General features: G+C 35.7%; 1 protein-coding gene across 1 annotated transcript in view; it reads left to right on the forward strand.

Annotated features, from left to right (window-relative positions):
- LOC149539451 (calcium-dependent protein kinase 1-like) overlaps positions 1-12,650 on the forward strand; it is a 64,934-nt gene extending 52,284 nt beyond the window's left edge. Inside the window, exons 2-8 of the mRNA XM_089800701.1 lie at positions 10,796-10,939; positions 11,067-11,219; positions 11,362-11,477; positions 11,555-11,722; positions 11,864-11,991; positions 12,090-12,189; positions 12,307-12,650. Coding sequence (XP_089656827.1) covers positions 10,796-10,939; positions 11,067-11,219; positions 11,362-11,477; positions 11,555-11,722; positions 11,864-11,991; positions 12,090-12,189; positions 12,307-12,417 — 920 coding nt within the window. The 3' untranslated portion in view covers positions 12,418-12,650. The remainder of the gene's footprint in view (positions 1-10,795; positions 10,940-11,066; positions 11,220-11,361; positions 11,478-11,554; positions 11,723-11,863; positions 11,992-12,089; positions 12,190-12,306) is intronic.
- The last annotated feature ends 2,281 nt before the right edge of the window (positions 12,651-14,931 follow it).

A 14,931-nucleotide genomic window follows, 5' to 3' on the forward strand; every position in this document is an offset into this window, starting at 1 on the left:
TTGATAATTTGCTGAAACCTCCATCTACATTCGGCCTGTTGTGCCAAAATTAAATTTTCCTGCGTGGTGTGTATTTCGTCCTTTTCCTTTAGCTTATTCTTATTCTTGTTCAGCTGATTTGGCATTAGTCTTCATTCCTTTGCCTTCGTACTAGGTCCATTGGGCAACGGCACCAAATGTTTACCGTACTGGGGTAAAGAAATTAATGCATACTGACAATGAACAAGAATAGTAGAACTCCTTATATTATTCACATATGCCAAAGACATCACATTATGCTCGATGATTTACAATGACCCAAAAGGGTGTATAAATACTTTCCGTAAAACCTTCTTGAAGGAGTTCGTCGGCTACATGACAATTATCGAAGGGCTTGTCGGCTACATAAAAAGAACCTTCTTGAAGGGGCATTTACTGACGACATACATCTTGACACACACCCTATCGGCTACACAATATCTACCGACAACAGAATATGCTTCCATGACTTCTTTCTATGTGCAATAATGCTGTGGCTAAGGGAACACAAAAGATAACAAGGGAAACAAACTATTGTGTTGTGTCTAAAATGATTCACAAGCGTGAAATGGCAGGATTGAGCCCTATCATACATCTAGGGTAATGTACTCCATTATAGCCACCAAATCCTACTCCAGATTAATTTCAATGAATCAACCACATAAAACCCTTCCAACTATTTAACAATTTTATTTCTTTCAGATTGCTACTTAGGAAATATTTTAACAACTCCCTCAGATATTTTCCTATCATGTAAAAAGTTCATACCTTTGGGATTAAGGCCTGTCACTTCAGCAGTGACCTCCATTGTAGGTTGCAAACTCCTCCCAGCCATACTAACAAACCCATCCTCCCAGTCATTCACAAACTGCTTCCATAGAAGGAGTGAGACACCCCTTCGTCAACGTATCCCAAACTTCAGGTTCATCCATATTTTACAGCTATCTGGCTTCCTGCGCTTCAAGTCACCTCCCATGATAGTATTCACAATAGCACAACTAAAAGACTTAAAGCTAAAACTCACATAAGGCTTTAGAAAAATGTAAGAGCTCAAGTTCAATAAAAGAAAACCTATAAACATGTTGAAAGTTTCCGAACTTGGGAAGAACACCACCTTCTGTGCAAACAAAATAATTAAGCTTTTTAATTCGATACATTTTCATTATTGTTAATAAGATTTGAAAAATTGACACATTTGCTATTTGTCTTATCATAATTAATAAGGGCCTTTAAATCTGCTTTTTAATTTCTCTGCCATTACAAATAATGATGACATCAGATTTTACAACCAAGTTGGCAATAGCGTTAGCTACCACACTCGCTTCCCTATAAAGATGGGATATAAAAACATTATCAAATTTGCTGATTATACTCTTGGCTTCCATAATTATATTACCAATTGTCCACGAAGGGGTACACTTGTCCTTAAAATAATCAAGGATGATATTAGAATCCCCCTTGATCCAGATCTTCCTGCAATGATGTCTATCAGCCAGCCTAAGGCTATGAAGAGGATCCATAGCTTCATCCAGATGATTAAGACTGAATCCCCTACGAACAAGCAATCACCATAATAATATCTCCCTTATTGTCCCTTACAAGCCCTCCGCATCCAGCAACTCCAGAGTGCCCTTCGCAGCCCCATTATCCAACCAGGAAGGGGGGTCATCCATATGGTCTCAAATTTTTTTTTTTTACCAGCCTCACTCTGCTTACAAAAACCAGCAGCTCTACTACAAATGGATGTTGTTCTGATAACAATAATGCAATTCTTAATTTTAGCCACATGGATAGAAGGAGAGAGGGCAGTATCCCCAAATAGGCTGTTGTTTCTCTCTTTTCAAAGATTCCACATCATGTGAGGGGCCACTAAATCCTAAAGCCTCTTTTCAACATGAACCTTTGCAAAACTCCATTGAATATAAAAATCCTGTAGATTTCAAGGCAAAGTCCAACACTCTGCAAGATCAAAGGCCAAATTTTCCAGGAATAGGGGCAATTAATCATGGCATGAACAACAGTCTCTCCATCTTTACATAGAATGCATCTGTTCGGGATAACGATGCCTCTTTTACAAAGATTGTTAGTGGTAAGAATTTTATTTTGAAGAGCCATCCAAGTAAAAATATTAATCTTAGGAATTAAAGATTTATTCCACACACTAGCCCAAAAAGGAGTGTGGTCATCATTTCTTGACATAGAGGGAACAACAGAGGAGATTGAAAAATTACCTGAAGCATTTGCTTCCCAAATAAAAGTCGTCAATGTTGTCTTGAACAAACAAAGCATTCAGAGACATCATAAGAGAAGAGAGGGAGATATTAACATTTGCAAGATTAATCTGGACTCATTCAGCCAATAGTTACTGCCCTTGCTACCATAAATCTGAATGCAAACCTCCTTAAAGGGAACCGATGAAGGATCATGACTAAGAGGCCTATCACTAATCCGGCTATCATCCCCTGCCAAGTTTCCATCAGCCCTCAAGGAAGCAATTTCCTTAGCGTGCTGGAAGCTATTCCAAATAAAGGATCCATTAATCTTAATGTTAGAATTAAGAAACTCTGCCAACCGAGGGAAGGAAAAAATATATTTGCTTTTAAGAATAAGGTTCCCATTCCTTAGCTTCACCAAACATCCTCCAAACTTGCTTAGCCAGGAGAGCCGAATTCATAACTCTAATAGGTCTAATCCCTAGACCACCCCACTTCTTAGGCTTACACACATTCTCCCAAGCCACAAGAGCCTGCCTTTTCCTATGCCTTTTCCTATCCTCCACCCTGGACCAAAGGAAATGCTTCTGAATTCTCTGTATAGCCTCAGCCAACTTCGAAGGGATTTTGAAAAGACTTAGAGCATAGATAGGTAAGTTTTTCAGAGTTTCCTTGAAGAGCTGTAATTTGTCAGTCTGACTAAGCACAGTCCCCTTCCAACCAGCCAGTTTCCTGTTAAATCTGTCAACCAGGGATGACCAAAAGAAATTCTTTCTTTGTTTCTGAGGTTGTCTGTACTTCTACTTTCTATTATCAGTTTACAATATTTGCCACTAGTCTTGCAAACAACTCGGAGCAACTGCTTCCTTTGCCAAGGCTCTGGTTCCTTCTTTCTTACTCATCAAACTCTTCTGAACATCTTAGGTTCAATTTCTTTTTCACCAATTCATCCTTCTCAACTTGTTCGTCATGTACCACTGGGTTCTGTTTTCCTTTACTAGAGCCAACCGAACATTGGAAAGCCCTATGACTAACATTCCCACATTTGAAACAAGTGCCTTTGAAATCTCCATAGTTACCTCTACTCTTTCCATAAGTCTTTTGATTGCATTCTTCTTCAATTACCAGTTTGTCGTTACCTTTATCCATCGGTTTGTCTCTAACCCTAGGGCTAACTTGCTTTCTCTTCAACTTATCTTCTGCTTTCAGGGCATACTGATAAGCATCTTCAATTGAACCTATCCTCGACATACTTAACTTATCCTAAATGTTAAGCCTCATACCAGTAATGTATCTAGCCACCTTCTCCTTTGATAACTCGCTGTTTAGATCTAATTGTCATCCTATAGAACTCCTCAGTGTATTCTCTAACTAACAAATCTTTTGGCTTCAGAGTTTGTAAGTTCTTAAACAAGTCAAGTTCATAATCCTTTAGTGTGAACTTAGCCTTAAGTCTAGAAATGATAACCCTCCATCTAGTTATCTTCTATTCACTATTATCTTCTCTATCTGTCTGCAATTTCTTCAACCATAGAGCAACATGACCGTTCAAATTAGTCTATGCGAACCTGACTCTTTGTGGATCCTTAAAATCTTCAAGCTCAAAGAAGTCCTCTAGTTCATTAATCCAATTTATCAATTCCTCCGGATGTAAAGAACCAAAAAAATATGCAACATCTATTCTATGACTCTTACCCATCTATACCATGGCTCTCAATAATCTTTACTCTTTGGCAGGAATATCCACATCTGTTGCTGTCTCAAGATCTTCAACACCTTCCTCAAATTCATCTTCTGTCTCAGGGATTCTTCTAGCCCTAGCCAAAGTAGCTTGGATCTTAGTCCTTATCCGATTTCTGAAATCCTCCATTATCTGGTCTAGTCTTCTGGGATTTATTCTTCTAGGTGACATGTTTACCAAGATGCTAATCTTCAATTCTTCAGGTTCGACGATTTAATCATGAGTGTTGATTGTCCAAGTCCAATCCAACAATGTACCAACACCAATAATATGCCCCTGACTATTAGGTGTGTTGGGTAATTAGAAAATTCATCAACTTTCCCAACTATCCAATCCTCCTTGTGCAACCACTATAATTGTAGGTTATATCCGATCTTTTGTCACCCTACAACCAGGTTCACAAGTGTGACCTTGATCTTCCAAAAGCCCAAGCCGTTTGGTTGATGCAAGTCAAAATCTTCTCTTCTGCCACTCCACAACAAGACATGCAAGTCAAGCCACATGATTCCAAGTGCTTGTACTAAGTTGTTGATGCTGATGCGATTGCGAGAATTAGATGTGCAGAGCACGATTTTTTTGACTTTGAATGCATATATATATATATATATATATATATATGTAGAGAAATGCAAGAAATATACAAAAATAAATTATTCGATAGTGGGCTTGGAATAAAAAAGTGTAAGTACCTCAGCTTCCTAAGCTAGGCCTTAAAAGTCCAACAAGCTTGGGCATTAATACATATAAAGGACAAAGACTTTAGCCACATCTTTTCACAAATAATGGGTTAGCAACAAAAGACGATTGCTCACCTTAGAATGGATAGGACAGCTCAAAAGAATGAAAAATAACATTTGAAAAGTGAAAACAACACTTGACATGCATAAATCAGATGAAAAATCTAATTTTTATTAGATGATTGAATGCCTTCGTGCATCTCCAAACAATGATAACACAGTTCATTTGGGTAAACTTGACTGCCCAGGTATACAATCTACTTCTGACTTTCTCGATCCAGCCTCAGGACTTGCTTTTGACTAGACAATAGAAATATTTAAATCAACAACTCGAGAACTCCACAACATTGTCAAAGATTGTTGCCAAGAAATAGAAAAGATAAAATAAGATGTACAAAAACACATATAGCCATTACAAATAGTTGAATTTTGTGCAACCATCACATATACATCCTTAGAAAAGTATCTCTATTCCCAAGAGAAGAATTTGTTGCATGCCATCTGTCTTGGCTGGAAATAAAACTCTTTACATGCGTAACCTCAACTTATAAGGCAAAGCCCTCATTGGCAAAGCCTTGGAATCCATGGATCAATAGGATGCCCCGTAAAGTGCCTCCACAAGCATCCACAGGCTTGGGCGACGCTTCCTAGGTGCATCCGGGTGGAATCCAAAGCCATCTGAGAGCCAGAATGCATCCGCACCCACACCAGCATCCAGGGGTTTCTAGAGAGAATAGGTATCTAAGTGCTTGCACAATCCATAACCAATAACCCAAACCAGCTCTGGTGCCAAATGATGCAGTCCAAGAATAGAGAATCAGTAAGGGAGATGTCTTACCTTGCAACAAGAGTAAATAACAACGGAAATACACAACAAATTTAGAAACAAAGCATACAATATGGAAGAATATCACTGAATTATCATCAAGTTGGCCTGCCAAGAGAAACTCCATTACATCATTATGCAGATGTGATCAAACTCATCATGCTTATCATTATCTAATCATCAATTGCAGCTCCAAAATTTATTCTATACAAGCAGTCCCCAAATCGCAGCCATCTTTCCTAATGGTAATAGATCACTTTTGCCACACAGTTTGTGCTACAGCCTTGCACTTCTAGGCTCTACCTTGCATTCCTAAGTTCCTAACACCACTAGCCTTGCGCTTGCCCAGCGAAACTAGAACCCTCACCCTACTTATATACAAGATTGCTAGCCACAAGTTGACTTTTCCAATCAACAATCTCCAAGACAAAGGAAATGTATTACAGACATATAGGTTAGGACCCAAATCATAAGAATAACCTCCATATGAATGCACCGTGCCTTGCAAACATTCAAGAGGGCCAATAGAACATGTTACGAGATAGAGCAATGCACCAAGGTGCATCAGAAGTCATAAACCTCCATTGCAAGCCGAATCTCTCCAATCTAGCCGTTAAAATAGGAGAGCCAGAATAGGACCATATCAATCTTAAAATATCTTGACCTAGAAACTTCGGATCATGATGCAGATCTAGACATAGGAAGTCCAAGATGCCTAGATCACGCCATATGGATCTCATAAGGAAACCAGCCAATTGGATTGATCGCAAGCTAAAACAACAAGAAACTGTCCCAGTGAACAATGAAATAGATAAACAGAAAGGAAATATTTTTGGGTGATGTAAGATTGCCAGTGAACCAAGGATGCTTCTACATCACATTGATTCTGTTTAGTCTTGGTTGCTGTTCATTGTAAGTTGTAACTGAGGACCCATATAAGACTTACTCTCCTCATTTGTAAAGGAGTTATGTTGGAGAATTGTTACCAAAATAATGCCAAATTTTCTCTACTATTCATTGTTGTGTCTTACATAGTGAATTATTGTGATCGAGTTGGAATTATTGTGTGGTGATTTATATCCTCACATAGAATAAATTTCATTTCATGCTGTTAAGTTAGAATTTTCTTTAAGTAACTTAGTTTGATAAAAGATGGAAAATCAAAAATATATTTTTCATTGCACATTGTGAAGCCAAATCTTTAGAATCAAGTTGACAAAGCCTTGAATGAACAGCGTAAGTCCTTTTGTGATAACCAACAAATCACATCATCTCAACTGAGTGAGTATCCTCAATAGAAGGACCCTTGAACTCACTTTATGATATTTTATTCTGTCTTAGCTTAATAAGTGTCTTTATTCAAGAGAGGATTGGATATTTAGTGTCTCAATTTGCAACATTAAGTGTTTGATTCCGCATGTTGTAGTGGAACAAAACTCACTTTAAGAAGTATGTGATGCAAATGAAATTGGGGATGGACTTAATGTATCAATTGAATTCGTACAAATAGTGCGGAGTCATATTTTCCCATATCTAGTTTGACAACCTGTCCCATCTTGCCCCTGATGAGCTTGAGACAATCCCCTTTCCAATATTTAAGTGGAAGATTGTAGAGTCTAATCCAGATTTCTCATTCTGATAGAGATTTAGTTGTGGGATTACAATTATTTTCCCATTTCTGCATATAAAGTGGGTTGTTTTTGAACCGCTATAGGAGTGAATTAAGTATTTTGTTCTTATTATCTTCTGAGTTAAATTCCACAATACAAAAGTTCTGTGACATAAAACATAGGTTGATTGCCAAATCCCAATTTTTCATTATTCATGATCTTAGCTCATTTGTTGTTGCATTTCTGCATACTGTTTTCCAATTAAGGCTGTTTGGTCAGGGTTTCTGACTCTTTGTCCATAATTGAAAAAAACATAAACTTCACAAAAGGTCTCTCGTGTTTTGTTGGCCTTTCCTGTTGTCTCGTGTTCTTTGTTCTTCTTGCATCCTTTTCCATGTCCATATTCCATTGTTCCCAAAGTTTTTTTTTTTTTTTTTTGTCCTAGCAAAATGTTGTTTGTTGCAGTCACAAATGAGGGAAGTGGGCTCTTTATTCTTTTTGCCAGAGCTTTCCTGATTGTTATTTGCTTGTGCTGCTTTTTTGTGATTCGGATTGTTTTGCACCTTAGTTGCGCATAGTTGCTTCATTTTCAAATAGCAGAGCTTTTATTTTGTATTTTACCACTTTTAGTCCTGCTGAGTTTTTGAACTATAGCCAGAAACTTAAATAATCCTCCTTTCAGGAATTATTGAGATCCTTTCTAAATGCTTCAGTTTTTATTTATTTTTGGATCTCACTATCATACGTTAGTTACCTGCCATTTCTGCTTTCACTTGATCCTCCTTAAAATCCTGAATTGCATCTCATATGCTTTACTGAGGTTGGGTCATTAACCTGCTGACCAGATAATCTCAGTATTAAACAAAGTTATATCCATATAGTTGGCTCGGCATCTCCAAATTGTTATGAACCCTAAACTTAAAGAATTTTCTTACATCTACAATAATGTTAAAACTAATAATTAAAAATGAACAGCAGAAAAATTATGACCATATTCAATCAGCAAACAAGACATTGACTGTGGTGAGCAAAATGCCATTGGATCTCAAAAAATACATATCATTGTTGGAGGAGGGAGTGCCTTGTAGGAATAATGTTGATCATCATGAGGATTCACCAGGTCCTTTGGAGATGCATGGAGGCCCATATTATTACCCCTGCTAGCCATGTTGATTTTTTTTATTGGACCATGAAAAGAGCCCTGCATGGTACCGACGATCACTTTGGAGCTGATATTGACTTTCTAATAAGAAAAGGGCAACTCTGTGACAGTCATAAGGACATGAATTAAAGCAACTAATTCAATTCTATTTTAAATAGGAACTCCTACTTAGCCACAAAAGTCCAGTATCCCCTGCCTTAATTGTCTCTTACTAGCTGTGTTTAGTTTTTAGCTTATCATAAATAAGAACCCCCGTTGGTTCTAGCTGGAGAAACACCAAATTGCTTCACCTTTTTAGATTTTGTCAAACACTTTGCATGAAACCCGTATTTTCATTGTCTTTTATATTCAGATTGTATTTGCTTGCTTGAAATGATTTTAAACGAAGCTTAAATGCTTGCAAATGATTACTACGAAATCCAGGTAAACAATTGGAACACAAATGCAATCCTTTTTATCCATTTGAATTTTGAATGCATAAATATGATTTTTACATGTTAAATGTGCATCTACAGCCAATAGACATTTTTACAAACAATTGGCATGCAATCTAACTTAATAGAGAACCTGACAAATGAAGATGTTCAACATGGATCCTTGTTAATGGCGGATGAAGATGAATTTTAACCTTGTTCCACAAATGTAAATTATGAATACCCACACTGCCATAGGAATACTGTTTGCAGCCTTGTATCATGAGACACTGCTTCATTATAGAGATTGCAGCTTGAAGAAACTCAACATTGCCAATGTGAACTTGCACGCCACCCTTCTAAATTGCCATTAAAGACATCAAATGCTGATTGGAATTACAGAACTATAATCCACGGTGATAGCCGTCCCTTCTCTCAATAATTGACAGTAATAAGAAACAACTTTTAACACAACGTATATCTCCAAACCCTGGATTAATTTGCAGAAAATTTAAGATCAATTTGGTATACCTCAGCACCAAATTGTTAAACCCCAAATGCAGAAATAATTCTCAGAACTCGAGCCACAATTCACTGTGTATTTCAGCAGCTCAAAGTAACACAAAATGGAGGAATCAGTCCACTTCTTTTGCCAACATTGAAACCCTTGTGAAATTCACAAAGTCGTAAAAAGCCAAATGACAAGAGATGAATGAATCAAAGCTAGAGGCTTGCTTTTATAACAATTAAAGGCAAATTCTTCTTCAACACACCAAATGTCAGTAGCTTCTTAAATACAATTTTCACTTAAATGCAAACTTTGCTTTTGGTTGCATATTTGAATTTATAATAATATAAAATGATGATCATTTACTCCAAAACTTTAATTAATTTCTTGGCATAGGCTTCCATGAATTAGTTAAATAACTCTCTCCCCTTCTAATGATGACTCAACCCTCAACTTAAGTGAAATTATAACTTTATAATAAGCCATTTAATGATTTCATAATAATTTGCCCACTAAAATAATAATAACTCCCAAATTACTTAGACTTTAAATATGCTGTCTGAAACAGGCATCACACCTATTATTTCCCATGTGACTGAATGCACTTTCCTAAAATAGAAAGGGTCCCTCTCAACCATCACATAAATAGGTGCATGATCTTGAGGCCGAACAAAGTCCAATCTGAGTCAAATGAAAACCAAACCGGAACATAGTGAATTGTGAAGAAGACGAGACCCTCCCATAACCGAGCCTCTGCCCCAAAAGACCCTCTATCCACGATAATTAGTCTACGAGGATCACAATCATAGGCTAAATCCTCAAACTCTGATGCTAGCAAAAAGAAGAGACATTACATAATATGAAAACATGGTACCAACAATCACTTTGGAGTTGTCATTGACTATCTAATCATTAAAGGAAATCTTCATAGCAGTTGGAAGGACAAGAATGAAGTGTCTGGTTCAATTGTATTTTAAATACAAACTACTTTTCCACAGAAGGCCAATAGCTCCCACCCTGGTGGCCCTTCCACTTCTCTGCATCCTAGCTTCACCATTGAAATTTAGCAATATACTCTAATCTGCTGAAGTCAGACTCCAGCTTTTTATTGGTGTTCCCATACCTTTCAATGTTTAATGCTTTATATTCATGTATTTTTAATTTTCAGGGAAAAGATTCAATGATTTTAGTCTGATAAGTGTATTAAACCTGAGATGTCTGTTTCCCTAGACAAGTACATAAGCGTGTTTAAATGGATTAATTGCATTTTAAATCCTTTGTGAAGTACAACACACGTCTACTCAACTGCACTTTATTGTCATTAAAAACTATTGTGCAAATGCTAAGGTTTTGGAGAGTATATAGTATTCATGATTCTTAAATTTGGCGAAGCATGGAAAAAATGGGAAGGGTAAAAACATAGTTTTGATTCTGCCTCCTTGAAGACCAGAAGCTGCTTTCAGGTGCCCTCTGGGAATAGCTGCATAAGGTCTTGTGTTTTCTTTTCTACTACAAGCTTTTAACTGCCAAATCGCAAATACTGAATGCTCTAATCTGTTTGACACAGGTGATATATTCAGAGATATTGTGGGAAGTGCATATTATGTGGCTCCTGAAGTCTTGCGGCGAGGCTATGGACCAGAGATAGACATATGGAGTGCTGGAGTAATACTGTACATTCTTCTGGCTGGTGTCCCTCCATTTTGGGCAGGTTATTATTGAAATATATTTTAGACTGGACTTTGTCTTTTAAAGTAGATGCTTGCAGTAAACAGTAATGTTTGTGATTCCCGCTGCCCATGTAATGCCACTCCAACATTCAACTTTGTCCTGGACAGAGTCGGAACAGGGCATTTTTGATGCGATATTGCGTGGACATATTGATTATACAAGTGATCCATGGCCATCTATATCTAGCGGTGCAAAAGACCTTGTCAAAAATATGCTGAGACAGGACCCAAAGGAGCGTTTTAAAGCTATTGATGTTTTGAGTATGTCCTTTCTCTTCATTGTAAATGATTGTGCAGATTGATGCTAGAAATACCCCTTTTTTATAAGAATCTAATATAAATTGATTTTTTAACTGAATTTGATTACTTTTCAAATTCTAATCAATTATTTTACATGACGTAGACCATTCATGGATGAGGGAAGATGGGGAAGCCCCTGACAAACCACTTGACACTGCTGTATTGGTTAGGATGAAGCAATTCAGGGCAATGAACAAGCTGAAGAAAGTTGCTCTGAAGGTATTCTTTCATAGTCTTGAATCAGGCATATCCAAGTATTTTTGTGTATACTTCTAAATGTTTCGTTCTAAACCCAGGTGATTGCTGAGAGTCTATCAGAAGAGGAAATAATGGGTTTGAAGGAGATGTTCAAAACCATGGACACTGATAACAGTGGTACAGTCACATACGAAGAGTTAAAGACTGGTCTTGCAAGATTGGGGTCTAAAATCTCTGACCCAGAAGTCAGGCAATTGATGGATGCTGTAAGATAATGAAGTATATTTCCTATTAATCAGATCCATGTTGGGTGTTTTTAAGTTACATCACCACATCATTCTAGTTATTTTGACGTATGGCACTTTTTTATTGACTCTTTTCATATGGTTTTATGTTTATTATTTCAGGCAGATGTAGATGGGAATGGAACGATTGATTACCTTGAATTTATCACAGCCACAGTGCACATGAACAGAATGGACAAGGAAGACCATATATATGCTGCCTTTCAATATTTTGACAAAGATAACAGTGGGTAAGTTTTGTTAGAAGCCATGGCTGAGTCATTATTTTCAGGAATTTGATTTCACCTATGAAAATTTGATTTCCAAAACCATTTTGGGGTTTCTACAGGTACATTACAAAGGAAGAATTGGAGCAAGCCCTGAAAAACTATGGATTAGGCGATGAAGAAACCATTAGGGATATAATTGCCGAGGTAGACACAGACCATGTAAGTATATTCTACTATCTGGGAAAAGTCTGTATCTTAAAACTTCAAATTCTGTATTTTAAAATTTCTTATGATAAAGGTTAAACTTATGCTATTTTCCGTTTGTGTAAATGTTAGGATGGACGAATTAACTATGATGAATTTGCGAGCATGATGAGGAGAGGTCAACAAGATGCTAATGGAAACAGAAGACGTGATGTGACCGTGGGGGCACCAAGGCACAGATAGTTTCCATTTACATTCTGTTATGTCATCAGAACTTATGATCTTATTAAATTGTCTTGATGAAACACAGTCTTGACCACATAAGTTATTTATACATCTCTATGCTGATGTATTTCAATTGAGATTTGTCTTTCAGATTGGAAACATTATTTAGGAATGAGCTTTGCATTTTTGCAAAGCGCTATAATGTTTGACAGCCATCGTCGTTTAAATTTTAAAGCCTGCATTTTTTTCAATGCTGATTTTATTTTCTCTGGATAGATTTTGCCTTTTTTTTTATTGTTGTAAATCAATGTTATACTTTTTGTTAGTTGCAAAATCAAATAAAAGACTACTGTTATGCAACTATGTTGAGCAATTTGTTGTTATTGTAAGACCCACCTGTCTACTACCATTTATGTTTGTGATGTCAAACTCGTCTATATCACTTTTTACATCTTTAGTGATATTTGATGTTGCTTTTAATGTTATTACAATATTTATGGATGCCGCAGAAAATTGGTGCTGTGATTATTTGACTTATGTCATGATAACTAGATAATGATGAATGTTTGCATATTTATGATTTTTTTGACCCCATACTTGTATGTGTATGATTGGTGTGTATGTTTTATATTTCTATTTGAGGCTCTTGGTGTTTTATATTTCTGCCACTTGCTTGTGAGATTCACATGATGCATTGATTCCTACCATTTTATGTTGTGTGCGTGCGCGCTTGACTTTGATGCATATTGCAAGTACTAGACATTGTTTTTTCTGAATTGTCACGATAAGTACTAGACATTGATTTTTCTGAATTCGTGAACTTTTGTTGAACATGGTTGGTTGTTGCATACTTTTTGTATTTTGTTTTGTTTAGATTTCAATGTGCATGCAGTCAACAAGTGCGACACTGTTTTGTTGTGAAGTCATCGTCAGAATCACCCAAGGCACGATCCTGATCTCATCCCTTGTGGTGCTGGGCCTTTCACTTAGCAAGACTTGATCCTTGGTGGGATCTTTGTGAGCCATTCAACTTCAGCAACAGACCAAGCCCCTTTTGACTAATATGCAATTTAATTGTACTTTTAATAAACTAATATTTGAATTCTAATTAAAAGATTGAGTCAAGTGCTTAAGTGAATAATTATTTATTTAATAAAAAACACAATAAAATAAAAAGAAATAAACAAACAATACTTATTTATTTTATTATTAAAAAACTATTCTTTGAAAAGAAATAAATAAGTAAAATTTATTTATTTAATATTTAAAGAAAAAAATAAATTATGTATTTTTTTTTGTAAAACAACAAAATTAAGTAAATTGAGTCTGATTATTAAAATATAAAGAAAATAAAGAATTAAAAAAAAAAAATTAATTTGAAGTTGAGTGATCTTCTCAAGCTTACATATTTTAGAAATTCAAATTTTATTAGTTTTTCTTGATTATAGGTTATCATTGCCATTTTAGAGAGTGATCTTCTCAAGTTTACATATTTTAGAAATTCAAATTTTATTAGTTTTTCTTGATTATAGGTTATCGATGTCATTTTAGAGACATGAGAGCTTTTTGGAGGCTATATAGCCTTTTGAAAACAAAGGTTTTAGTTACAAGTTATGTGTTTGAATTTCGACCTTGAAAATTATTGAAGTGATTGTGATTAAAGTCTGTAGTTGGGTTTTCTTCTTCTTATTAGCAAATCAACTCAATATTTTAAGGTAGGGTTACCAATTTTTTTTTCCAGTTTTTGTTGCAAAGATTATTTTCCTTGTGCTTGCTTGATTGTGAATTTGATTTTGAATTTAAATGCGACTCTTTTAATTTTCTAAGAGTTGTAAAGATCATGGTTTTCTTGTAAGTTTTATTTGTGACATAATTGGTATTCCAAGAAAGTTTGTTTGGGAACTTGAGGAGAGAAGGTTTAAAAGAAATCATGTGAGTATTTACATTTGGGGTTTTACAAATTTGTTCAAATTTAGTTAAAATATATAAATGTATTCTTGATTATGAACCTATATGTTTGCAACAGCTCACATGTTGGGTTGAGGTATTGAAAACATATGGTTTTACTATAAATCTCATTAGATATGCCACCTTCAAAATCTAAAGACACTTTTCGACATCCATTTGAGTTTTTATTTTACATAAATCAAAATCAAATAGGGATCTTTTGTACGAATGTGGAAAAATATTGATTGTTATAGTGAGAACATACCTCTTTGAGCTTGATTTTTCAATATGAGATAGGCAAACAATCATCCATAACTTTCGTAAAATACATAATTTGAGAATTCTCTTTGGTGAGATTGTGTATGAGCTTATTGTGGATATTTTTCTTGAGTTTTATGAAGATCCAACAAGTTAAATAAAAGTTGTGGTCTTTTTACTAAACTAGTAACCTTCAGTCTCGAACATAGCTATAAGGAAGATTATATTTTTACACAATTCAAATGACATTTTCTTTAGGAATGGTAATAATGAATATTATGTGAAATTAAATTATCTCTCCATCAATAAAAGTTTAAGATATATATA

This window comes from Cupressus sempervirens, chromosome 9, assembly GCF_028749045.1.
Source record: "Cupressus sempervirens isolate cs-2001-9-10 chromosome 9, ASM2874904v1, whole genome shotgun sequence".
Taxonomy (NCBI): Eukaryota; Viridiplantae; Streptophyta; class Pinopsida; order Cupressales; family Cupressaceae; genus Cupressus; species Cupressus sempervirens.